General features: G+C 40.9%; 2 protein-coding genes and 1 pseudogene across 4 annotated transcripts in view; all 3 read right to left on the bottom strand.

Annotated features, from left to right (window-relative positions):
- Nucleotides 1-948: 948 nt before the first annotated feature.
- On the bottom strand, nucleotides 949-2,016 carry LOC310864812 (claudin-8-like). Its single transcript, XM_083773601.1, has one exon. The coding sequence runs from the start codon at nucleotides 1,970-1,972 to the stop codon at nucleotides 1,079-1,081; it is 894 nt and encodes a 297-aa protein (XP_083629727.1). The 5' UTR covers nucleotides 1,973-2,016; the 3' UTR covers nucleotides 949-1,078.
- Nucleotides 2,017-5,108: 3,092 nt separating this feature from the next.
- LOC310864813 (claudin-17-like) lies at nucleotides 5,109-5,943 on the bottom strand (annotated as a pseudogene). Its single transcript has one exon. The product of its transcript is annotated as a claudin-17-like (transcript).
- A 10,360-nt stretch (nucleotides 5,944-16,303) lies between these two features.
- Nucleotides 16,304-26,666, bottom strand: part of LOC310864169 (rho guanine nucleotide exchange factor TIAM1-like) — a 50,410-nt gene continuing 40,047 nt past the window's right edge. For both annotated transcript variants that reach the window (XM_083772752.1, XM_083772753.1), the window contains exons 16-27: nucleotides 21,564-21,749; nucleotides 20,788-20,856; nucleotides 20,388-20,513; nucleotides 20,168-20,276; nucleotides 19,689-19,868; nucleotides 19,004-19,122; nucleotides 18,788-18,896; nucleotides 18,530-18,588; nucleotides 18,203-18,314; nucleotides 17,940-18,027; nucleotides 17,647-17,819; nucleotides 16,304-17,301 (exon numbers count right to left, since the gene is read on the bottom strand). In XM_083772752.1, coding sequence (XP_083628878.1) covers nucleotides 16,829-17,301; nucleotides 17,647-17,819; nucleotides 17,940-18,027; nucleotides 18,203-18,314; nucleotides 18,530-18,588; nucleotides 18,788-18,896; nucleotides 19,004-19,122; nucleotides 19,689-19,868; nucleotides 20,168-20,276; nucleotides 20,388-20,513; nucleotides 20,788-20,856; nucleotides 21,564-21,749 — 1,803 coding nt within the window. In that variant the 3' untranslated portion in view covers nucleotides 16,304-16,828. The remainder of the gene's footprint in view (nucleotides 17,302-17,646; nucleotides 17,820-17,939; nucleotides 18,028-18,202; nucleotides 18,315-18,529; nucleotides 18,589-18,787; nucleotides 18,897-19,003; nucleotides 19,123-19,688; nucleotides 19,869-20,167; nucleotides 20,277-20,387; nucleotides 20,514-20,787; nucleotides 20,857-21,563; nucleotides 21,750-26,666) is intronic.

Raw genomic sequence — 26,666 nt, 5'->3', positions numbered from 1 at the left:
TACTTCTTTCTACAACGCAAAGCCTGCATCCTGACATGTACAACAACAACAAAACTACTACCGGTGACAAACAAGAGATAGTTTGTTATGCCAAAACGTTTCCATATTCTGTTGTGTGTTGAACAAGATTATCTTTTAGCACAGGAATTTTATAAATATGTCGGAAATAGAAACAAGATCACAATATAGGCCTCCAAGTCTAGAAAGGTGGAATTGAAATATATTTTTTATCCAGTCTACTATATCTCACTTGGGACACCATAATAGTATAGGGGATTTGGTAAAGTTAAACCCCCTTTTAAAGTGGGCAGCTGTAGTTTCTGGAGTTTAAGTCTGGCATGTTTTTTCCTAGTTTTAACACTAGCATTGTTCTATTTTTCTCATTCCACTTGTGACCATTTCATTTAGCGACTTGGGTTAATGACACATGTAAGGTCCAGACCTTGAGACTCTGGATAGCATCTGCTAAATGTTTAAATTATAGGGTACGTAAAATGACGCAGTAGCACTGGATTTGCTTTCAGTGGAACCAGTAAAACCAAGTCTCGTTTTACTGGTCCAGCTGCATTTGTGACAAAGGGAGACAATACAAATGTTTTGACATCATAGGGAAACAAGATAGCACTTTTATTTCACCTCACATTTGACCTAATATTCAGTCTAGTGCTGTGGAAAAGTACACATGTTTGTTCTCTACAATGATAGCGAGATCTCAATATAAAATCTGAATAAAGCCTAGTGCATTTGATTATCATTATTCTAAGTACATTCAAAGCAATAATAAAAACACTGTTTCTCTCATCTCATGCAATTTAACAATAACCGATAACCATCATTTAAAATATAAGCTTTTCTGAATTTAACAAAATTAATTCAGAAGCACCCCCCCCCCCCCCCCCCCGAAGCACCCCCCCCATACATTCCACACAGTTGGCTCTCCTTGAAAGAAATTACAGCCTGGGGCATTTCCAGCAATACCCAATCCATTTACTTGATTATCTTTGCTATAATTAAGGGGGGGACAAAAAAAATGCACTCGGGACAGTGAAAGTCCAAAACTGTCCGATTTCAATTTCCCCTACTGGAACTGGTTGGGTGTGTAAATTACAGATCCCTGAGGGGGTGCAGAGTAGGCAGGCTGGTAGGTGTAAGCAGGCTGGTATGTGTATGGTTGGTATCCATATGCAGGTTGACCATATGCAGGTTGATAGAGATTTGCTCCTGGGACATTTGCTCCAACAATCCTTTCATCTTTCTCATTGGTGTGAGGAGCATGGCGGCACAACAAGATCACCCCAGCTGTGAAAAGCAAAGCTGAGGTACACCAGCCGATGTAGAGGGCCTCTCCCAGCTCCCTGCGCTGGGCGTCGATCAGCAAGGGGTTGTAGAAGTCCCTGATGATGACATGACCTGTCCAGGAGACCGGGATCATACAGGTGATACAGGCCAGGAGCCACAGGCAGCCGCCGGCCACCAGCACCACATGCTTGGTTTTAGCTCGATGGTCCACCACCTTTGTGCATTTCATTCCCACTGCAGAGGTAATGAGGGCAAAGACGGAGATGGCTACAGAGGCGCACATAAGACCCCTGGCAGCTTGCAGGTCAGCGGGCAGAAACAGAAGTGAGTCGTACACCTTGCACTGCATCCTGATGTTGGCCTGTCTGTAGCAGTTCATCCATAAGCCCTCCCAGCGGGTCTCCATCACGATGATGTTCTCCTCGATGAAGGCCGTCACCTTCCACATTGGCAGCCCCGTCACAGCTGCCACTCCAATAAGTCCAATGAAGCCAATAACCAAAGCAATCAATTCACAGCAGATGGCCTCCTTACGGTTTCTCTTTTCGATTTTCTTCTTTTCCTCATACACAGAGTCGGCGTAAGTATCGGCTGCTTTGTCATCATAGTAAGAGGCTGCATACGTTAGAGGTGGTTTACCATCATAGCCACTGTAGGCCGTGTAAGAAGCCATTGTGGCTTACAGATTTGAGAGCCAAAGATAAAGCCCCGTCTGTCTTGCCGTCTGTCTTGCTGCACCTGATGAAGCAAATGAGGAAACCGACAAAGTCAGGAACTTATACACTCTTGAAACTATGCTAATGTCATGCAGCCATACTGGTTCATCTGCATTGCATGCACCAAGATGCTTGGCACACATAGTATAGTGTCATTGTTCATGAAAACATATAGACTAGTATGGTGTCGTGGTCAAGAACAGCTTAAAGTTGAAAGTCTAATATAGTCTCATTTATAAAAACTGCCATTGGTCGGGAAATATTTAGGCACCAAATGCAAATAATTTTGTTGCATGATAGTGTGAAGTTTATGTTTGGATCATTAATACAACTTTACTAGAAGTTTTGTTAAAAAAATATATATATGTCTCTTAATTCCTGTCTCCTAAAAACATTGAGAGCTACTTTTGACAGTTTATAAGTGGCATTTCTTCTCTTTTGAGCATTTAATGAGATTGGTCAGTGATTCGCCAACAACATTTTGTATCAGATACTTGAATTTCTTGTTCCTCGCACAGAACGTGACCCAGGGATCGCCAGTGTCAAAATGTCCCCTGGCTTACATGTAAATGGAGCTGGTAAAAGGTGTGGAGCAAAGCAACCCGAGTGGGATTGGTTTCAATGTAATAAAACACTGCCAGGCTACCAGCCGTTCTCACCTCATTAATGAAACTCTTGAGTTTGCTTGTCCTAAAAGATAACTTATTATATATTCTAGGCAGGTTGCATTTTCCATATGCCTACTTGTATGTAGCCTATAACTATAACCCTAGTATATACTATATAGACATACTTACTGTGTACAGTAAGCTATATGAAACATGAACAATATGCTATTGTGTGTGGATTATTTTTGCGGCTTTGGATACCTGCTTTAGCAAAGTATTTTTAAAGACAATTAATATTTTATTGCATAATTAATATTTTATTGGCTTGGATTCTTGACTTTTAGTTAAATGGATATGCTCGGAAAAATAATTTAAAATGGCGGTATATATAGTGTACTGTTAATGTCACAAAATGTCAAGAATAAACCTGCACACCCAATGTGTGCAGCACCAATGTAATTTAATGACAATCATTCTAGCCAAGTCTTTTGACCGTGGCAACATCGGGGCAAAAACTATAGTTTTTGACTTGAATAAGAGCCTTGGCTCGAAACGTTGTCATTATAAATTACATTGAGCCGATGAATGTGACAGAAGAGATGGTGTGTGACAGTATGACCACACCTTCACTGTCCATGTTTTGTTCATTAGTGCACTTTGGGTGGTATGGAGAAAAACGGCAAACTACAAACTAGTTATTTAAGAAAACCATAACAAACAAATCAGAATAATCTCTCTCACCGTAGCTCTTCTCTCACCGTAGCTCTGCTGCTCTGGGAGTCTGGATCCAAAAACAATCTAAAAGAGGTTCAGGTCTTTAAATAGGTTTGCCAGGAAACACCTGCAACCACTGATTGGGGCCAAATTGGGCCAAACCATCTCCTTCTCTGTGGACAAGGTTGTTGTGTCAAAGAGGGACACTATTGAAAATCAAAGTTAAAAATCTACAAGCCGAAATGAAGTGAAATGTACACAATGAATTGGGTGCCGGTTTATTTTCTACTGAACATAAGTGAAATGTTGTAGAATAGATCACCTATTATTTGGTCTGTCTGGTACTTGTACTTTATGTGTCTATGGGCATGTACTTTTTAAATAACCATAACTTGCTCAATTTTCAACTGATTTTCAAACGGTTTGTTATAAACGTCAGCCGTCAGAGACGTCCGCATACTTATATGCTTTTATAGGACGTTCATATAACGCCTGAGGGCGAGAAGCGACCTCGCCCTAAAGGGCACGCATTGTTGACGGCAGACTGCTGGGCAAGCGCTGGAGCTTTGGCATGGGGGTCAGATCAACATGGAATGAATTTTGTACTGGCCATAGGAGCGTCTTGAGTGTAGCCTACAGGGTTTGATGAGGTCAGATCAACATATGGAATGTCAGAACAGGTCAGCTCCATACAGTATTATGGAGATCTAAGGGTGGTAGGGGGGACATTATCTTGAGTGTAAAGGGTTTGATGAGGGCCCAGGTAGCGCTAGGCCTTAATTTTCGGGCCTGTTGAGAACTCTAGTTTTCGCCGGCTGCCGGGCCCTGCACTAATAACTTTGGGGCAGGCCCGTCTAGAGTTTGAGGTTTGAGGTCAAATGTAGAGTTGCTGGCCAATATTGATGACATCATTGATGACATATGGGCTCAGGGGTAGAGTGGCTGGATTGTAACCGCAAGGTTGCCTGTTCGAACGCGGGCTCCCCCAGAGTTAGTGTCTAAGTGTCCTTGAGCAAGACACTGAACCCCAAATTGCTCCTGATGTGCTGGTTGGTGCCTTGCATGGTTTCCACCACCATCAGTGTATGAATGTGTGTGTGAATGGGTGAATTGATGCACAATCTATGTAAAGCACCTTGGATAAAGGTGCTATATAAATGCACCATTTACCATTTACATCAGGGATCTCCATATATGGGCTTAACTGCGACATTCCATAATTAACTGCAACCTTCGGTTGCAAAAATAACATTAAGCCGATAAGCATCATGAATCATAGCAGAAAGACTGTCCCTAAATTCAAGATCTCAAAGCCACAGTATCCAACCCTATGTCTATATGTTCAGGAACTGAACAACCCTATGTCTATATGTTCAGGAACTGAACAACCCTATGTCTATATGTTCAGGAACTGAACAACCCTATGTCTGTTCAGGAACTGAACATTGTCAAAACAAATGGTGTTTTGACCACCATGTACACCAATCAATCTCTAACAAAAATGCATGCAATGTGTGTTGCTTGTAGTTCTGCTATTTTTGCGGAATGTTCTCGTTTTCTTAATATGGCATGCCCAGAATATAGGGACTATAGTTTCATGCGGTTAAGAACAGTTTATATTCTCTGGCAGTTGAATAATTTCTTACTAAAATAGTAAGAATTTGAAATAGATTAAATGTTTGAATTATAAATTATTTAGAACAGCAATTATTATTAACAATAACTGCTGCCGGACTATGAAAGTATTAAGACAAATAACTACAACAAATAACAGTAGCAAGGACAGATTAAACTTTAATGACCATACAAATCAAACAACAAAAAAGGTCATGATGTGTGTTCTAATCAGACTGCACATGTCCCCCAACATATCAGACAGTGATATGTTCAATTAATTGCGCAGCTCCTCATACATACTGAGTCTGTTTGTAAGAGCTAGAGGGTACCCTGTCTAATGCCACTGTGTCATCTTTCAATACATCAGTGTAGGGTTGTTTATCCTTCAACCTACGAGAGGCGTAGCAGTACACATGGATGATCCCAGTGGTGAGTAACAACGCAGCAGTAGCCCAGCCTATGTAGAGGGCCTCCCCTAATTCCCGTTTCTGTGGGTCTTGCAGCTGGGGGTCATGAAAGTCATTGATGATATTATAGGCTGTCCAGGAGACAGGGACGAGCGTGATCAGACAGGACAATAGGTACAAGCACCCCCCAGTCACCAAAGTGATGCTCTTAGCCTTCACGTTCTTTCGGCAGCAGTTGGTAACTCTCATCCCGCATCCTGTGATGAGCAAAGCAACAAAGGTGAGGGCAACGGACAGACACGTCAGCCCCCGGGACGCCTGGATGTCAGCAGGCAGAATGAGCAGTGAATCATACACCTTGCACTGCATCCTGATGTTCGCCTGCCGGTAGCAGTTCATCCACATCCCTCCCAGAGTGTCTCCATGATAATGAGATTGGCTCCGATGAAAGCTGTTACCCGCCACATGGGTAGGGCGGTGATGGTAACTGTGCCAAACAGGCTGATGAAGCCCAGAACCAAGGCTAGGACTTCCAGTTTTGCTCTCATTGTTCAAAATGAATGTCTCTCTTAACTCCCCGGAGAAACAAATTCTGGACATAACACTGACGTTCTTCTTTCTTTATAGTTAAGATAGGATCGCCATGTATGCTATGCCATCCTACTGGTTAAGTTCACTGATCTAACCAACTGATCCTTCCAGGATCTCAAAATAATACTTTCATGTGATGTCATGTCCCACACAGTCACACACAGCTGAAACTATTTTTTTGTTTCCCATCTGTAGTTGTTGTTTACCGCTTTAAGCTGAATGCTGTTTGCCATGCACAGTTTGCACACTGATACCCACTAATACTGTCTCTAATTATTATCCAGCCTTTATTTTGCTAGAGCTGTGGTCATTAGTTTGAGGTGTGTTATCCTCTGGAGAGGAGTTTGTGATTGATGGCATATCATTTTTGTTTGCTGGCAGTGTGATCGCGAGACCATTAGCCACAAGGAAGTCCGCACACTGTTCTACAGCTCCCAGAATAATTTATTTGAAGTAATAGGACAACGTTTCGACCCACAACAGGTCTTCCTCAGGTATGGGTACACAAACAAAACAGGCGTGTTAAATACAAAAGCATAGGGCCGTGTTGTCAATGAACAGGCCATTTGCAATGAAGATAATTTCCCTCTTCCCTCTGGACTATTCATAAAGGGAGGGAAACAGGTAAACAGATAGATATCTCCATATGGGCACAAAACACAGACAGACAAAGCTCCCGACATCATGACTCAGACATAATCGGTCGGATCGGCGGTGCTTAGGTGTGAGGGCCGTATTGCAGCCCGAAACTCTAATAAATAAGCTCTATACCTAAGACATAAATGATTTGTTTATGTGAACTCATGAAGTAAAGGCTGCTTCCAAAACTTGACTTTAGTAAGTACAAAGTATTGACATCAAAATACTGTATATTTACAGTACTACAGTGAATGTAATAAACCAAGTACTAAAATGTTTTGATATGTCAAACATTTTCAAAAATAGTTGATCTACAAGCTCACAACATGTGATGCTTTGTGATCTTTTTTTCAAATAGTCTTAGCAAAGACCTTCTTCAAATATCTTCTAAATCAGTTTAGAAAGTAGGCACAGTAGTGCCATCACCAAAATAAAATAGTGGTTAATGTATTTTTATTTTATTATGAATAATAATCTAAATCTCTAAGGTAACCAACCTAATAGTATAGTAGTATAGTGTATATACTAGAGTAATAGTATGTATAAAGCATCAACAATTGGTAAAGCATCAACAATAGGTTCCCGTATTGATTCAGCATAAAGAACATTAAAACTCCTTTTATTTTCTTTGTTATGATGAAAGAAAATGTTGGTTGAGACAAAAGAAGCGTTTCAAAATGTTGGGGATAACCCAGGCTACTGGAAGAGGCACGACTTTCTTGAGAGTTAAAAATATTCACATACTTAAAGGTAAAGGTAATACACAGGGTATCATTTGACTTTAACAAATAGCAAGAGAGAGTCAGGGTAGAGATCAAAAGGAGAGAGAAAGAACCAGAGAAGATAGAATGCAGGAACAGAAACTAGGAAGCCAGTTGAACAGGTTTGGTGAGTGACAGACTTTATCGCCATAGCTGCTTCAAACGTAAACAGAACAGTACACCACTTCCTGTGTTGAGTTGAGAAAAACATTTTACATTCACCATGTCACTGACACCAGTGTCTATTTATTCAATCATTTACATACCTGCTAGGCCATCACTATATTAATTTGTTTTACTTAACTTTCCTTCTGCTCTCACTCTACCTCTATCCTCTCTCTTCTCACGGAATACCACAAAATTATGGAGTGTGCGTGCACTGCACTGCACACACACAAAACAAAATCACACATTTCTTTACACCTGTAAGTGTAAGCCTGTGATGTCACACAATATGAAGCTGAATCCACAATGCTGATTTAACTATGAGTGTACAAATGTAACCAAAATGGTTACAGTTCAAATGGATAAACTGGCACTGAGGATTACTGTGTAGGAATTAAACCAAACTGAAACAAAGTTTCTCACGTGACTAAATTGTTGTATTTATAAAAACATAAAAAAGTGCTTATGGCCAAACTTATTCTGAGAATGAACTTCTAAAACGTGACCTTTTGTGCTTCCAGTAAAATCAATGTTTGATAATGAGATAATAATTTGGTTATTATTGGTGTGTGGGATTTGTTCAATGTGGAGTTTGGAGAATATAGACATTGTGTGCCACCTGCTGTACGTGACTGTGATTACAAATACTTGGTCTCAGTTATACTGAGAGTACATTTTAGTACATTTTCTTTCCATTCTCGCTATACATGCAGACTCAATCTTATCCCTTGGCTTTGTCTCTGTGTGAATACATACTGAAATTAATAAGGTATTAACATCCAGCTCCAGACCATGGGTAGCGGAGTCGGTAGAGCTCTCGCCTTTGGACCACAAGTTCATGGGTTCGATCCCAGCAATCCATCTCCCAGGGGTCTAGCGCATTGTGTATACCTTCCATCCTACTTCCCCTAGTCAGTTTATTCCCTTGAAAGAGTAGCTTCTAAAATACCGGTAGCGTATAATAAGAACAATGTACCAAGGTTCTTTAACATTCTTTATTTTTTATTTACATTTCTATAAAGCTTACAAAAAAGGTTTGTTTCTGCTCTAGTCCGCCTGCCTCCTTTCCTCCTAGAAGTAAATTAGCTCATTTCTGCCCTTCATCAGATAAAAGGGAAGAGAACGCTCTGAGTCACGCCCATGCCACCTTATCTTGGGTAAGATATGAGTCTGAAGATCTTCGGACAGTATAACACTGGCCCACTTTATCACTCTGTCAGTCAATACAGGCTCGGTGCAGCAGATCTACAGTACAATGGGAATTACCTTTCCCCTAAAGGCTCAAGGCCCTTTGTGGTGGGTTTGATGATTGACAAGGGAGTAATGTGATGTTTTTTTTTCAGTCTGAGGCTGGGCAGCAGAACGTGGAAGAGCAGTGGAAGACATAAAAAGGAGATTTCACCATGAGGAGATCCATAGATTAGAGAGCGTCTGGGGCCAAGGTTTCTATGCTGACACAGCATGTGAGTTGCTGATTGACTCCATTATTCAATGTACTCAATTCCCCTGAGCCGGGAAATGTTGAGTTCAATGACAGGTGAAGGGGACAGATTCGGGGCTCAGGTGGTGAAGTGGTTGTCTGGGTATTGAACAGTGGTGTGCACAGATAGACACTAGGGGGTGCTAGAGCACCACCTGCCCTTGCCCTTTGGACAGCAATGTGCCCTTAAAAAAAGTACAGTACAGTATGAGGAACATAGTGACATTGATAAAAAAAAGCTTCTAATATATTATTTACTGTATGCCCCAAAATCTATAAATCTCACACTATTAAGGCATCCGGACGAGTTCCACTCGCTGCACAAAGTGCCCTTTTTCACTTGAGCACCTGCCCCTCTAAATGTCTGTGCAAGTCACTGGTATTGAAAGATTCCAGGCAAGTCGAGGTGTCCTTGAGCAAGACACTGAACCTCAGTCTTCTGCCGACAAGCAGGTTGTTGACTTGCATGTCTGACCCTGCCGTTTGCACGTGAATGGCAGGGGAATGTAAAACCATACACTACAAAAGAAATAAACTTCATAAATGCAGGCCGTTTAAGAACTAATCACTGCGCAGTTGCTTAGAAATCTAGCAGCCCCCTGAGAAACCAGCAAATAAACCATGGGACAACCTCCTAATACTGTATCCTGGGCAAAGGGGCCATATTTCAGTGACTTACCAATCTCTTATGAGGTTAAACATCCTCCCTATGGACAAAAATAGGAATAGGTGGGAGACCGAGTTGGGTGAAACATTTCTTGATGAGTGGTGGGATGTGGCTATTGATCGAGTCAACACATCAACATCGTGTGCTAGACTAGGCCTTATTCAATTTAAAGTCTTTCATAGACTTCATTACTGCAAATCTAAACTTGCTACAATATATCCTGGAATTGATGATAAATGTGATAGATGTGCTCTCTCACCATCTAATCACACACACATGTTCTGGTCTTGCCCCAAGTTGGTACATTATTGGACTAAAATATTTGAGATCTTGTCTGATATATTTGAAGTTAATTTGGAGCCGTCACCCCAGATCGCTATTTTTGGGGTACCATCAGATTTTGAACTTCTAACCCAGAAACAGTCTAATATGGTAGCATTTGCCTCACTGATAGCAAGACGTAGAATATTGTTGGGGTGGAAATCCCTAACTCCCCCTTCTATAGCTATGTGGCTTAAGGATATTATGGGATTTTTAAAATTGGAAAAAATAAAGTTTACAATTAGAGGTTCAACAGAAAGGTTCTTTTCTAGCTGGCAACCATTCATTACCTACTTTGAGAATCTGAGGGTACTTCCGACAGACTAATTGAACCAATACTGTGTGTTTTTTGCTTCCTCATAACAATAAAACTGTGTATAGAGGGTGCTGTATGACAACGTTCCGATTCAACACAATATTTTCCAACATAACTTGTAACTCTTTTGAACTATAATAACCCAACTCATAATTGTATTTTCTTTTCTTTTTTTTTTATATTGTTTTTGTTATCTGTGCTTAAATTATTATTTTTGTTTCCTACTGTTCATATATGTCAAATATACATGGTTGTTTTTGTAAAAAAAAAAACACACTGACAGATGGTGTGATGAGATTGGGAATAATCAATTTCTTGACCTTCCTTTCAGAATAACGTATGCTTGTCAGTAAGCATTAGTGTTCTCAAAATGTCTTTCAAACCCAAATGCATTTCTCTAAATATGTATCTATGATTTATACTGTAGGTGCGTCCCGATAACAGAATGGTTAAGGCATATACCACACAGAATTCTTCACAGTGCCCCCGGTTCGACTCCTGGCCAGCTGCCCTCTCTGTACGCCTTTCCTGTCTCTTTCGCACTGACAGTCTGACACTATCAAAATAAAGCAGCAATGCTGAGGGGAGGGGAAAAGATCTATGAATTATGCTGTGTATGCTTATGTTTTGTGTTTGGTACAATGGACAGATTATGGCCTAGCTGGGCCAAGGGTCAATGTGGCCATGACTAGACCAGAGAGTAGAGTAGACTGAAAGATGATTGACCTAGGGGCCTCCGTTCAGACACCGTCCCTGCTTTATTCTTCCTGCCATGGATGCTCTCTTATTTGAATAAACAATCAATATTTTCAAGCTGTTTCCAATAAACCACAGAATGGGCATTCCTCTTTCTTTTAGAGCTTTCAAGTGGGTAGTCGGCATTTGAGTGCTTTCTCTGAGTCTGATCATAGGGGTTTGCTCTATAATTAACCAGCTGTGACATGCCCTAGAAATGCTGAGAGCCTCCATGGTTTTCATGAGTTTCAGGTTTTTGTTTTTCACGGTTGTTCTGGAAACTGCTGAAGTCGCTCTGGGGCAGGAGCATCGATTACCTGTTTGCTGGTGTCATTCTCACGCAAGTCGGAGCATTCATGTGTTTTCCCAATGCTGTCTGCACAGCTCTGAGCACTGAGAGAGTGTGGAAGACAAAACTACACATCGATTTTAGAGCTCATAGATTGATTACTTATGACCCAAAAGAGAAATTAGACATAGAAGATATTGTTAATGTAGGAAAATAAAATAGGATTTTTACTCAAGTCGTGACCCATAAAAATTGGTCCGCAACCCGCAAATGGGTGTAGTGTGTTTGGGAACCAGTACATTAGAGCAGGGTATAGGCAACTTTAGACATGAGTGCCAACATTTGTAAAGGCCAGGGGAGGGTGATCACTGGCACAAGTGTGTGAGAGAGGACTTTTTATTTTAAAATTACTTAAAAAATATCTGTATGCTAATTACATTGTGCACATAATTCTACATTCATTCAAACTCTGAACTCTGACTGGGGGGGGGGGGGGGGGCAGGGTCTGGTCTACAGTAGACATGTGGGTTATTGCTCTAGTCCTGAGTCTAATGATCATTACAATGTGTCCTGATATTAAAGAACAAAGGAGAGGTTTTGGCAATGCAGATGGAGAATACTGGCTAGGTGTTGAGTAAACATGGACAGGAGAAGAGCTGCAACAATAAACTATAATTGACATTAAAGGTAGTCTCTTTCCTGATTATGTTACATTTCTAACATTTTCTATTTACTCAAGAACTGGAAGAGCTGACAGACCCTTTTTGGTACTGCATGAACAAACTGTTTTGACCTAAAACTATGACCTTTAAATGGTTGATAGAATTGGTGATAGCTTTATCAGTACCATGGGTATAATATTGTCCTGTATGCATGACTCTTAAACTGTCAAATTGGTTACAACATGTCCTTTACTTGTACGGTTTGTGTTTATACAGTCGGGCTCATCTTTTAGACTGTATGGAGAAGATACAAGTTGAGAGTGGCCATGGAGAATTTCAGTGGGAACAGGCCAATGGATACAAGCTGAACATTGCTAGATTGAAAGATGGAGGAGCAGCTGAATTTGATATGTCGTTGGAAAGTTCACAACACATAAGAGTTAAGCTAAATCATTAAATATTGAAAACAGTCCTCTCCAAAACAATTACATTCTTTCATAATCGTCGTTGTCCGAACTTACAATAATTTATATAGATATTTTTGTGAATCTATGGGAAAAATGAATGGCCGATTTTTCAGTGGGTCCAGAAAACCACACTGCTATGTCTATTGTTACAATAAATCTGTCAACATGGGTTCACCCAGAGTAAGGTCACATTCATACCAGAGAGCTTTGCTGCGATTAAAACTAATTCTGCTGCGCATTTTCAGAAGGTGCACTTCGTTTGGCATGTGTGAAGGCTCATTCGAATCGTAATGCGTATCAAAGAACTGCATTATACTCCGAGCAAAAACGGGGGTTTCGCTTCTCTTCCAATCGCACTTGATTATGATTCGGTGCAGGTGTGAATGCAATCCGCAGTAAATAAAGGAAATGAAGCAAACAATGTGGCGGGTGAGGAGCTGAACACAGTTGGAGACGGAGAAAGCATATTTTACGCAGCGCAAAGATGCAGTGCAGTGTAATAGTAGTACGGTATTATAGCCTACATAATATTCTGTCTGTCTGTGCATGCGTGCCGTAAACATGGAGTGCTGTCACTGTGTGGGGACTAGTGGGGACTGGAACTTTCATCTCAATAAACGTGTAAACATTTTGCGCTGCTGTCTGTTATATCAGTGCGCTCAGCGCGGTGCCTGCATGCCCAAAAGAATAGTGTGTGGCTGCGTGCGTATAGTGAGAGCTAGAGAGAGAGGGGGGGGGTCCAGTCCCAGACGGCACGACACATGCAAGTTATGAGTATAATTTTATCACCATAGATTTCACTGTGTTGTAGGCTAGGTTTATGAATGGAACACATTGATAAAGGTCCTCCCTGCTGCGTCAAGAAATTGTCAAGAAATTGATTATTCCCAATCTCATCACACCATCTGTCAGTGATTTTTTCTTTTCCAACTTTAGCTCAGTATTGGCTTCATTGGTGATTGGCTGCATGGTCGTTTCAGTTAGGTTAAAAACCTTCAAACACAAAGAAACAAAGATTAACAACATTTCCAAACAAATCATTCAATCATTTCCAAACCATTCTTGATTTTAAACATTAAATACATTTTCAAATAAAGTATTTTAAACTTTTTTTTTAGACATTTACAGTGTGTAAATGTCTTAAATTAACTTAAAGTCTACATTTTAAACAATGTATATTTTTCAAATTACTTTACCCTTTAAGCTTGGATAAATGATTCAAGTTAAGTAAACATCTAGCATTTTAAATTGAATAAGTAGTTAAAGAAAATAGCTGAACTTTAAGCTTGTAGATCAGCTCTAATTGAACAAGGCATTTTAAACCTTTAACATGAAATTGTCCAGATTTTTTGTAGTCTTTCAAATTCTTAAATCATTAACATTTTATTTTGTTAAGTTATACTTTTAAACTTGTCAAACAGAAATTAAGGCAATACTGCAGTGTTAATGTGTTCCTTCCCCACTTCAAACGTTAACAGTTTAACCTACTATTCACAATTAGCCTAGCCTGATTTTAACCACAACTAACAGTACTGCAGTCAGTGCATACATTAGGCCTACACAGTGTAAATAAAACAATACAACATAACCGACCATTGGCATCTTTGGAGGTAGAACCCAAGAGTAGTCTTTACTGTTTTCATCTGTTTGAGAATGACTGAACCTCCATTCCTTTTATTTAAGGTGCTCCTAATCAGAGAATCAAGTAACGAGCAGCCATCTTGCTGCTGCATTCTGGGAGATGTAGTTTCTGAGGTCCGAGTTGTCACGCTGACCAGATTTTGGTCCATTCCTGAGTTTTGACTCAACAAGCACACAATGGGTCACAATACAACATGTTGAGAGCTCACAGATCGTCTGTTTTTGCCATTTTGGAACATTTGTGACTTCAATTAATTTTTTTCCCTTTTTACTTAACACATTTTATTTCTGGTATATAGGCCTAATGGTGGTTGAAAGTACCATTCACCAAAGTATCAAATACAAATCATAACTTTTTGCAATAATGTGTGGTTGTCACAAGATCCCAAGACACATCTGAACTTGTCTCTCTCTCTCTCAGCACACTAGCCTCAGTCAACACACCGTTTGGGAACCACTATACCATAACTTAAAGAGTTTGGGAACCACTTACCAGCACCCCAATTTATGGATTTAGCGTCCAGTGAGTCCAGAAGAACCAGTATGGATACAGGGAGCAGCAAACACATCTTCATCTACAAACGTAATTCCATTATGTAACAATTAGTCCTACTAATTGTAATAAATAAATACAATATTTAAAAATCTGCTGCTTCACCATCAAATGGTGCTAAACTACAATTAAAGGTTGCTAAAGTGAACATTATTAAATCATATTACATTTAAAATGGACTCACCAGCGGGACTGTTTGTCCTGTTGGCTTGTTGCTCCTGAGCTGAATGTCAATCAGAAGGAGCTGGATTTATAAACACTCACCATGAGGCCTACAGTAACAGTGATGCCATACTTTAGTTTATCAGGACACTGCATGTTCAAGGATAACGGGCAGTAGAACAACTGATATATTACCAATTCTAGATCTGCTATTATTGGCTAATGTTCCCCCCAGAATATAGATGTTGGGGTTCAAGTGGTCAATATATTTTGTTGCCTTTTGTAGTTTCACTCAGGTAAGTTTTGAATACCAGACTTACTTCTAACAGAGTAGCTTACTTCTACAATATGGTATCGATACTTTTACTTAAGCAAAACAAAAATGTGAGTATTTCTTCCATCACTGCACGCCAGTCATAATAGATACAGTAAGGAGTTGGGAATAAAACATGATATTCTACAATGTATGTAGATGAGATGTATGTACAGTTGCATACTGTAGTATCTGTGGTGTCCTGATTGTGACTCACACATAGATCTGTATGCTTGTCAGAGTCAGACACAAACCTAAAATATATTATAACGGTAATTACATGCATATACACAGTACATCATTTATATTGTATACAGTATGAGTACATCATATAGAAGAGAGTAGTGAATTTCAAGTAGGAAACAAGTGTATTTATTATGATATCAATACATTTCTCCTATATACACACACACACACACACACACACACACACACACACACACACACACACACACACACACACACACACACACACACACACACACACACACACACACACACACACAGTAATAAAAATGCAGTCTTAGCACAATGGGTCATTTTTACAAGGATGATTTCTTTCACTATTCATTCGCCTTGATTGCTTCAGCAAATTTGGACTTTCTTGATGGGACAAACAAAACAAAAGCTACTATCTGGTCTGGTGATTCACAGATGAAATTGACTTAGTGATGAATATGAATAAATAAAAACATTTCTTGGTGACATTCTATGTAGTAGATGATGTGCAAGGTCTCTTCAACAGAGCAAACATGTAAAGTGTTAATAATGAATAACAGTGTGTTCTTTAAATGGTCATTACATGGCATGGTATTGGACAAAATGATTTCACAGTAAAAAAAAAAAGAAGAAAAAAACCCCACAGTAAACATAACTTCAAGTAAAACAGGATTCTGTTAAGTTAAAACAAATTCATATCGCTTAGCCTCTGTGAGGAGGGGAATATAACACTTTTGTGCTATTCTATATAATAAAAGAACAGATATAAAATAATAATATTTACAGGGTAGGTAGCTTTCCATTTGAAAAACAAGACAACTTAATCCTGTATTGTACATAACCAAATGTACTCCAAAAACATATCAGTGTATTGTCATGTACAAATGTACAGTCAACTTTGCATGACTTAACTAAACTGCACCATAGCATTATTCTAAATCTTGAAGGACAAATTAAAATTATATACAGCCTTGCATGACTTAACTAAACTGCACCATGTCATAGCATTATTCTAAATCTTGAAAGACAAATTAAAATTATATACAGCCCTTAACTATGATAATATATCTGAGTCACACACACAGAAGGATTAATGATCACAATACCAACATTTGGCAACAGCAGGCAGAACCCCAGAAAGCTGCCTATATGTGCAAACCATGCTAATCAAAACAATTGATTAGATTTCATGATTGTACCGTAAGTCCATCTCTCAAAGCTTACAACTGGTCTCAAACTAATAGCAACTCATTGGAATAAACATCCCTCACTCTGGATTTCCTGTATTGCGCCTCCACCCATGATCTGTACAAAAAGCATTCAACATAATTCATGAGGATATATCTTTTAATAGCTGTGCGATACATATCAATGCTCATGCATTGTTAGTGGGGATTTCATGAGTTCATTCATGTCTTTCATTTTATGAAGCCTATATAAAGCTTGTCAGGCACTATCCCTCTGCTTGTGTTATTTAGCTTTGTATTTATGTGCCACCATCTGGGGGGGCATCTGAATCCTCCCTGCGTACCCAGATTTCCGCCCCGTCCCTAGGATTGCCTTGGTCCTCCACACTCCCGCCAGTGAGGGGACACTGGAGAGACTCTGGATCCTCATCCCCTCTTTTTTCATCAGTGTCAAGGGAAAGAGCCATGATGGGGCCCTCCAGGTTAGGCTCAATGGATGGCCCTTTGGTTAATTGGCAGAAGTCGTCGTCGTCACTCAGGATGTCAGTCTCCTTCACCTCTTCCCGGTCCTCGTACTCTTCTAGATCAAACTGTTCTTCTACCCAGCGGTCTGTGTCCCCTGATAGCTCAGTCTGTTGTTGCTGTTGTCCATGCGGTTCCTGAGGTGAAGTGAGGTCCTGCTCAGGCTCACCATCAAACACAATGTCGGTGTCGATGGTGAAGCGATTACGTACAAGCTTCCTCCTCCCGAGAGTCCTGGCCGGAACGGACACTGTAAAGCCAAACACAGGAGGTCACTAGGACGGTCACGGTTATGACATTTTACTTGACGATTAACTGTCATCATACATATAAAAAACTAAAAAACAAAGCAATGCTGCCTCATCAAAGTTGGTGTTGTGACTTTGGAGTTGCTTTAGCAGACAGTTTGAGGGTCCATGGAGTTAATAGGTTTTGTCCAAAGCACTTTTTACTAATTTCCATTGGTTCATTTTCTTTAACCAACACACAGAATTAAAGGGTGTTCGATAGCACTGAATTATTAAAATTCCAGACAGCAACGATATACGTATACAAATAATACACCTGAAGCAATCCCCTGATGCACCAGATTTACCTGCTCTGTTTATGGCCGGACGGGCCCCTTTGAGGGCAAATAGGCGTTTTCCTCCGAAGGGCACATATTGCTGGTTGAGAGGTAAGCTTTCGGTCTTTAAAAGTAGCCGCCGGTGTTTTTCCCTCAAGATGGAATGGACAGTCTTCAGAAAGTCCTTTCTGCTCTCTGGTGAACTGAGGGGGAAGAGTAAGGCATAATTTATTACCATCAAGAGTTGTCGGCTGTCAAGGCTTCACCTGTAGGGAAAATAACTTCAAGGTCCAGTGGAAAGTCATTACAGAGGAGGCCCTTACCTACAACACAGCTGGAATGTTCTCTCTGGCCTTCCCTCGGACTCGGACTTGGTATGGACTATTACGCATACTGCAGTGCCCTCGCCATCTGAGGGAACAATGAATACTCAAGTCATGAGTCATAACCTCATATATCGAGCACTCCGGCAAGACCCATTTTTAAATTGTAATCATTGAAAATATCATCACAACACTCGGGCAGCAAAGTACAGAACATTACAAAATCAATATTTGAAAATACCACCGCTCAATCAATCACCTACCAGCATTGGCCAAGGCTCGGACCTGAAGGGCATCAGTTGAAATCATGTGACTAAATCGGAATGGGTCTTTCTCTTCAGAAGATCCCGAGAGTGAGACTCGATGGGAGCCACCCTATAAGCAATTATACAGTGATATTAGATACATGCTCAAACACAGCAATCACAAATTATTGTCAGAGATTTACAGGAGAAGGAAAAATGGGCGAAGTTAGCTTATATAATTACATAATCTGAATGTGGTTCAGAAAACAGCCCACGGTTAAGTGTGATGTAATTGTGGGCTGGCTTTGTTATTCTCATGACTTGCAGAGGACTACTTGAACCTACCATCTTCTTCTTATGTTTGGAACCTTCCTTACAGACAAAGACCACTGCTGTTTTGAACACTGCAAATGAAAAACGAAACAAAAACAACCCAATTAAATAAGATTACCCACCAGTGACCACGAGGAGCTTTTCAGAGACACCCTCCAACCATTCTACATGGATAGAATGGTGGGGACTGGGTATCAGCGTTGAATTAATAACATTGATATAACCTAATCATTATGATGTCAGTCAAGCTAATGTCCTTCAAAGACATACCAAATGTGGCTAGCTGAGGCTCTTTCTTCCATTTCCCCAGGGAGGTGGGTGGGTTGATCCATGCCAGGCTGGTGTGAAGAAGCAGGTCACCCATGGACAGATCAGCAACCTGCCATATGCACCAAACACACATACCGCCACCATCAGTCCATTATACACTTTTATAAACAGCTGATTTCAGGAGTACAGTAGTAGAGTAGAGTTCCTCCGGCGTACCTCTTTCTTATCACCACTCTGCTCAGTGATGAGCAGGTCAAACACTGCCCCAAACTCCTCATGGATCTTCTGCATCTCATTGATGTGGCTGGCGACCTTGTTCATGGCTTTCATGGCAACTGCAACAGACCAGTTAGAAGACAATTAAAGCCGTGGTTCCCAAACGTTTTCATGTCAAGGACCCCCAAATTGACACTAATCAGCCCACGGACCCCCCATTTGAAAAGATATGCCAGGGAACCCCCATAAGAGAAGATTTTTACGGCTCCAGCAGTGATTCTCAACCGACCCCCAGTTTGACATGCATTAGTCTACGGACCCCCATTTAATGGTATTTATATCTCTGGGACCCCCAATTTATATTGTAAAATCAATGTTATTTTAACAAATGGAACAAATGGAACCATTTCTACACTCTCTGAGTTACAGACCCATAAGGGTCCATTTGGTTCCAAACTATCATTTAGCTGGGGACCCCCTGGAACTCCCTCAGGTACCCCTGGGGGTCCCCGGACCCCACTTTGGGAACCACTGAATTAAAGAGTTCACCAATTACACTATGTGTGCAGTTTCACAGAAATGCTCTGTTGTCAAAATTAATTAATCTTCTCAAATGAGGCCTGCTAGTGGCCCTCTGTTAATAACAGATGTCAGATCAGTTGAGCCATGTGGCTATAGGTCTCACCGTCCAGGTGGTAGTGTTCCTCACTGTCTGGGTCTGTGAGCGAGTACAACTCTCGGAGCAATAGGGGGTACTTAAGGACCCTCTGGATGGGTTTTATCAGGTACGACTCCAAGGTGGATGAGTGCTGCTGCTTGGGGTTGCGCTCATCTAGGAAGGCCTTGAAGTTAGCATCCGTCCTGGCTGGAGTGAGTAATGAACACACATTTCAAATTGTGCACCAACAAATTATGCATTCTCAAGGGGCTATGGAAGAGGGTATTGCTAGACAGCAGAACTGAGTCTGTACATTATACATTATAGCACATAACAGGTTTCTTTAGCCATGGGGGCTACACAGCTAAAAGTATGCAGAGGTCAAATGGACAACTGGCTGGCTGACATTTCTGAAGTGTGGATTTATGGAGCCTTGTCAGAGACAACAGAGGGCTGATGAATAGATAGGACTCAACTGGTTGCTTACATAGACCTGATTTACTCACCCTTTACGAGGACCTTTGGGACTTTGGTGTGGCTGGCGCAGAATGCGCTGTAGAGCTTAAAGCGGTCTGCATAGTACAGGAAAGAGCCTCCCAGGGAGAAAAGGATTTTCTGTGAAAAGATGGAAGAGGTGTTATTCAAACAATGGCTCCAAGAGGCAGCCTTAAAAGGCCAGATGCCTTACCAACCGTATATAGTCTGGTGTACATAGAGAAAGTATACCTTAAACTGATCTACTCTCTCCAGCTTCTCCAGATCTGGAACTAATCTGGTGCCATCCTCCAGTGTCTTGAGAAACTCTACCTGGAATTCCACCATTTCAGACAGATTCCCAAACAGAACATCCAGCTATTGAGAAGGGGAAAAAAATAAGATAAAAGCTAATTAATATGTCTCGTAATCAACATCATAATTTCACAATAGATTTAGCCTTTTCTGAATAGACATTTTTTACTACACAAATCGTGTTGGTTATACAGATGCTGAAACAGACAATGAAGTCTTGGCGTTTCCTCTCTTTGTACACAACAATAACTCTCCACATGATTATGTAACACTTCCCCAGGAAATGGTGAGCATTTACAACCCTTTCTCCACGGTGTACAGCCACAATTTAACATACCTCATCCTGAATAAGGAATGTCTCTTTCTGCAGCGGGGTTAAGTACCTCGAAATGAGCCAGTTAAGATCCTGCAAAACAAGTGAAATCATGATTAAATGGGGTTGCTCGTTTACAAATACAATTTGTGCACTCTTAGAGTTAAATAAATACTATTCATTGGATAGCTGTGGTAACTCCTTGGCCCCATTTGCACTTTTTTACAACAAATTCGGATTACCGGTAATTGACACTAATGCATCCGCGTTATCATTGTATAATTGTATGACATGATACACTGCATTGACATTATCCCATGTCAAGCCCTGTGTTATCCAGTTATTCTAACCATCCACATTTATACTGGATGGAATAAGATTAAGCAATATTCTGTCAAGGACGCAGCTGTTTCCTGCCATGTCTCTTGGGATGGAGGTATAAATATGGAGGGTCATAATACAGAGAATTGGAGATGTATACATTATATGACCCCACAGTACGTGGATAGAACTCACGCACACGCATGTAACACCTGAGATTCGAAATCGGGTCTCCCACATGAAAGTCCAATATCTTAACCACTAGACCAAAGGGATATCCCTATGGACCGGGGGAGATATTATACTTTTGAGGCCATCAGGCAGAGGCTGAGAGCCACTCTGCTATGCACGCACGCACTCGCGCACACACACACACACACACACACACACACACACACACACACACACACACACACACACACACACACACACACACACACACACACACACACACACACGCTACTTTGACTGATACTGACTTTGACATAGGTGCGTTCGGTTTCCACCAGTTCACATATGACTTTGCGGAGCTTGTCTGCATCGGAGAGTTGTCGAGGGGTGGCAGGTGGCGGGAACGGTGAGTCCGGGCTGGGCGAAGAGGACACACACTCGGTGGGATTCATGTCATGGAGACTGCGGCAGAAAGCAGCGACCTGCTCCGTACTCTGAATTGAGAACAGAGAGAAAGAAGGGGAAGCTAAAGCAACAGAATAAAATATGGACCACTAATTTGCTGATGGAAAGAAGATCCCAATATGGTTAAATCAGGGCAGTAAGCACTTGGTTAGCAACTGCTCTACTGTTCTGACAGAAACTTGCAAATGTCACTATCACCACATCTACATGAACCTTATCGTCGCTGTCGAGTGGAAACCTTGTATGTCCAAAACTGCTACTTTTCAGGAAACAGGGAAGAAAGAGAAAATAAAACGGTGTTGCGATGGACCCAACATAGTTATTACGTAGTCACAAGCTCTTGATTTAATTGGTTTGATATCAAACCCACAGACAAACAACTACTACAAAAACAGCTGTGAAATAAAATGGTTACAAGCTCACAATGCATCACATCGCAATGTTTGCTACTTTTGCACAAAACACTTTGATTTATTGTATGATTTATAAAAGTTCAAATATGTAGATTGGAGATACAAGGTTTCTGCTCGACAGCAATGTTATAATTGATGACTATTCAGGAAAGTAAGCTAAAAAAATTATAATGGTGTGGACCAATTTGGTCGATTTTCAGTCTGTCATAGCAAGTGCCTTCTTCCTTCATTTCATGCTCCTCCCTCTATGCCTCCACTGACATCTGCGTAATGTCATGTAATCAGTAATCGTGCTTTTTCATAAGTGTCCACTGTCCACACCATACAGTACAATCCGAGTTGCCTTGGAGACCAGCTCTGATGTGCACTGGGACTATTATTTTGAACAAAAATAGACTGCGATAAGCATCAGCCTACACACAGAACTAAAACGATATCAACAATAAGAATATAGCTGCAAGCAGCGATAAGGCGAGACCAAGAAAGAAGACAATACGCAATAAGAACAATATGCATAAATACCACTCACGAGCTGACAATACCCGGATTTGAACACACAACCTTGTGGTCCGAAGGCAAGAACTCTACTGACAGAGACGAACATTTCATGCAAATTGCTCAAAAAACCCAGAAAATCAGGTATACGCGTTTTTTAAACTGCTCAAATTGGCAGAAGATCTGAGGGCGGAGCTTACTGATCAAAGTGACACATATGTTCCCCATGAGTCAAAGGAACAAGTGGACAAACGAGGCATGAGTTATGCCTGTTCAAAGGTTTCATTTTCAAAAGATTGCCATAGCACCCCCCTTTGACCTATTGGAGGAAGACTGCTTTCAGTGCTATTTGTCATGACCCTCTACCATACTGTACAGTTGCAAAAGCATATGACGCTGCATGTTTGTATTAGGGACAAAAGAAGAATTTTCACAAACCACATTTTCATTGGCTCATAAAAACGTACTTTTTTCACTTAAAATAAATGTACTACACTTCTTGTCCGTATAGGTCCTGACCTGGGGGGGGGGGGGGTGACTTTTGTGGTGACATTTCTTCTTATGCCTTGGATGGCAATTGGATGATTTGAGGCATTTTGTTCCAAAAATGTGTTTTGCAAAAATCCACCTGTTGGTGGCGCTATAACAGGCCAATGTGAAAAGGGTGGGATATATTCCTCAGCCTAGTAGGAAAGTCCGTGAAAGGTTTCACGTAAATTGCATGCTCCGAGGCATTTTGTTCCAAAAACGTGTTTTGCTCCTGGTGGAGCCTCCAGGTCGTTCTGAAAATTTGGGGGCAGAGGTTCATCGTTGGCATCCAGGGAGTGTGTGTGCAATTGACTGGGTTAACGGTGCCGGAGATTAGCTGTCAACAGACAGACGGATAGATGGACACACTCGCACACGGACGGAGTGCAAAACATACTCTCTCCACCAGGCCGAACTCTCTTCCCATGCCTTCGGCCTGGTGGAGACAACAATGAATGGGCTTTCGATCAGTGGCACCACAATATCGCCCCACACTGGCACATATATATGGCACATATGCCACACTGGCACAGACAAATAAAACAACCTCACTTTATTCGTAAAAGAATCAGTTGAGAAAAAGGAGGCTGTCATGGAATGAAGATGCAAGCATGATTAGAAAACACTGCTTTGAAGGAGAGCAGGACATTATATTTGCCAGAAGGGAAGAGAAAATGTGTCTCCCATGCTGTGAAAACCAGAGATAAGTCTGAGATCTTTGCCTACGTTGCCACATCCTCTGACACTTGACTGCTGCATTGTAAAATCTTGCGTAATGTAAATTATTATTCTCTCAGACTTACATAAAAACTAATATTGCATTTTATCATCTTGGAGCATGCTCTGGTATGCTCTGGTTCTGCTATGTGGTGATGACTGATGACTCACATTCTCATGGCCAAGAAAATGTGTGAAACAAGTGATAGGATACCTGTTTCTTTGCCTTACTGTAATAAGGTAACAACATATTCATGAAAATGCACCAATGTATACTGTAGCACACTACTAAAACAAAACTAAAAAAACACTACAATTCTGCAGTACAACAAGCGCTATATAAAAAGGACGAACAAACTCAAAGTCAAAGTCACAAACAAGGAATGCAACAAAACAAGCTCACCAAATGAAGCATGTCATAGATGGACTCAGAGGAGCGCTTGCTGTGCTTGTTCCACTTCAGGACAGACATACTGTAGTATTCAGGATGCCAGTCAAAGTGTCAGACTATAGACAAGACTCCAGCCTCGGGGATAGTACCCTCTACGCTACGTCTCTCCAACACATCTCCTCGACACTACCACATCCTTTTGCGATAAAAAAAGATCATTTAAAATGGAGAGAAGACACTCCTCAGATCGTAATGGACGCATGAGAGCCAAAGCGATGCTTCTCAACCTCCTCCACACCACCAACCAGCATTTAACCTTCCAACCTGCCTCCTTCGCTTTCGTGAATCTGCTGGACCAATCTGTCGCTAATATTCAGCCATTTCGCCCGCTCTCTCACACAGCGAGTGTGTGTGGGTGGGGGGAATCTGGCCAGCTCCAGTAGTGCTGTAAATGAGCCATGATAATCCTCCTGTCCTGAGAGAGCAGTGGGATGAAAAGGAACAGGAGAGAGAGGAGTCCTCCTCTTCAAGGTTGCGCTGGAGCAGAGTGGCTCGTGAGCCACACCGCAGTGGAATATAAAGCAGCTTTGTGAAGTATGAGGGTATAGTGATGTGATGGGGAGAGCTGCACCGCAAGTAAATTACGTATGTGGCTGCAGATGAGTGGAAACACAGAAAGAATACATATTGGAGCTTTAGCACTAACTCAAAATTGTACTTATAACCAGAATGAGGAAGGTATACAGGTACAAATGTTAGGGCCTGTGCATTAGAGATAATGTGGTTGTTATTATAACATAAATCCCAACAGGGTGAAGCAAGACTGATGCGAGGCAGAAGACATTATTCACCATGAAGGGGTTTATTTTATTTTAAAAAATACAGCGCCTCACAGTATTTTGCTTGATACAAACTAAATTATTTAGTTTGTAATAAGCAGTAAAATATACAGTGAGGCACTTGTTAATATAAAATCCATTATTGGTTTAATCAATAATTTCCTTGAAAATATTGATTTGAAAGTGATTCGCTAGCTTTTGTTTCCATAGCAATATCAACAGAGGCAGAACACTAGTCTGTGATTGAGAAGAGAATACTTGACTGACCAATCACAATCGAGCATCCAACAGTGTAATAAAGGACTATACCGTAAGAGTATTCACACTCTTAGCAGACTTTTTTCAGGCCAACTCCACAAATTAGTTCACAATTGCACCAATGCCAAAGAATGGGCTTCTTCAGGGATACAGCCCAAACATGGGTCATATAGTTATCACCAGCTTCTAGAGTCTAGATTCACACTTTAGCCAAAGTGTGCAATTTCTCCAATCCAAATATAGAATCAAACTAGATTCACTTATTTCACTATCACAATGCCAGTCAGCACTCAATAAAGTCATGTTTACTGTATTTATTTTGTTCATTATTTGTTCATTATATATAGTCTCAATGATATGTATTCAACATTTTCATATCTTTTTGTCTCAAGACACCATCTGTCGGTTGTATGAGAGCAGTTTCAAATGAGCCCTTTAATTTTAGGATAAAGTATCAGAAGTTAATTGTCAGAGTATTGATATATTTGTGCTTGTAATGGTCTAGCCTGACATTCAGTCTGAATTTTCATTTCATTTCACTTCATTATTCAGAACATATTTTGTTTTAATGGGCTAGTGATTATGGGCTGGGGCCAGGCTAGTAATGGTCAAAGATTACTATGAAAAACTCGCCGTCGCTCCGTCACTCACGATTCCATATATGGTTGTCAGTCCATCATGCCTCGTGACATCACGCCTCGTTAGTCGTGACCATATATGAAGATCACGACGCCTCATGACACGCTCCTGAAGGTTGTCAGTCTGTTACGCATCGTGACACGGTCCATATATGGTCCATATATGGTCTCCAAATATTCAGATCGACGATGTCGATCTGACATCATCAAACCCTCTACACTCAAGACATGCTATATATGGCCATGAACCCTGGTCTCCATATGTGGAGCTGATTATCATCACCTGGATCTCCATATATGAAGATCACAACACTGACCTCATGAAACCCTAGATAGCCATACATGGTTTGACATACTAGATCGGCATATATGGACCCGGCCAGCAACTCTACATCTGACCTCACTGACACCAGATTCATAGTTTAAGTCCTGCTTCTCAACTGTGCCATATTAAGAAGCTCTGTTGTTTCAGCGCGACCTCTTCTCGCCCTCAGGGTGTTTTACTGGTTAATTTACTTAAAGGAGCACTTTCAACCTTATTTTATATGTACAGATTTGTGTAAATAAAACGGCAATTACACTATTTTGACTAGCAGACCAATAATCTACTTTATATGGCTACTTTTAATGGCTCCAATGTTAGAGCTCTCTGATGTTATTCATTTTT

The sequence above is a fragment of the Protomyctophum parallelum genome, assembly GCF_964188405.1.
Source record: "Protomyctophum parallelum genome assembly, chromosome: 9".
Taxonomy (NCBI): Eukaryota; Metazoa; Chordata; class Actinopteri; order Myctophiformes; family Myctophidae; genus Protomyctophum; species Protomyctophum parallelum.
The sequence above is the reverse complement of the archived record's forward strand: the minus strand, read 5'-3'. Positions and strand labels throughout refer to the sequence as shown.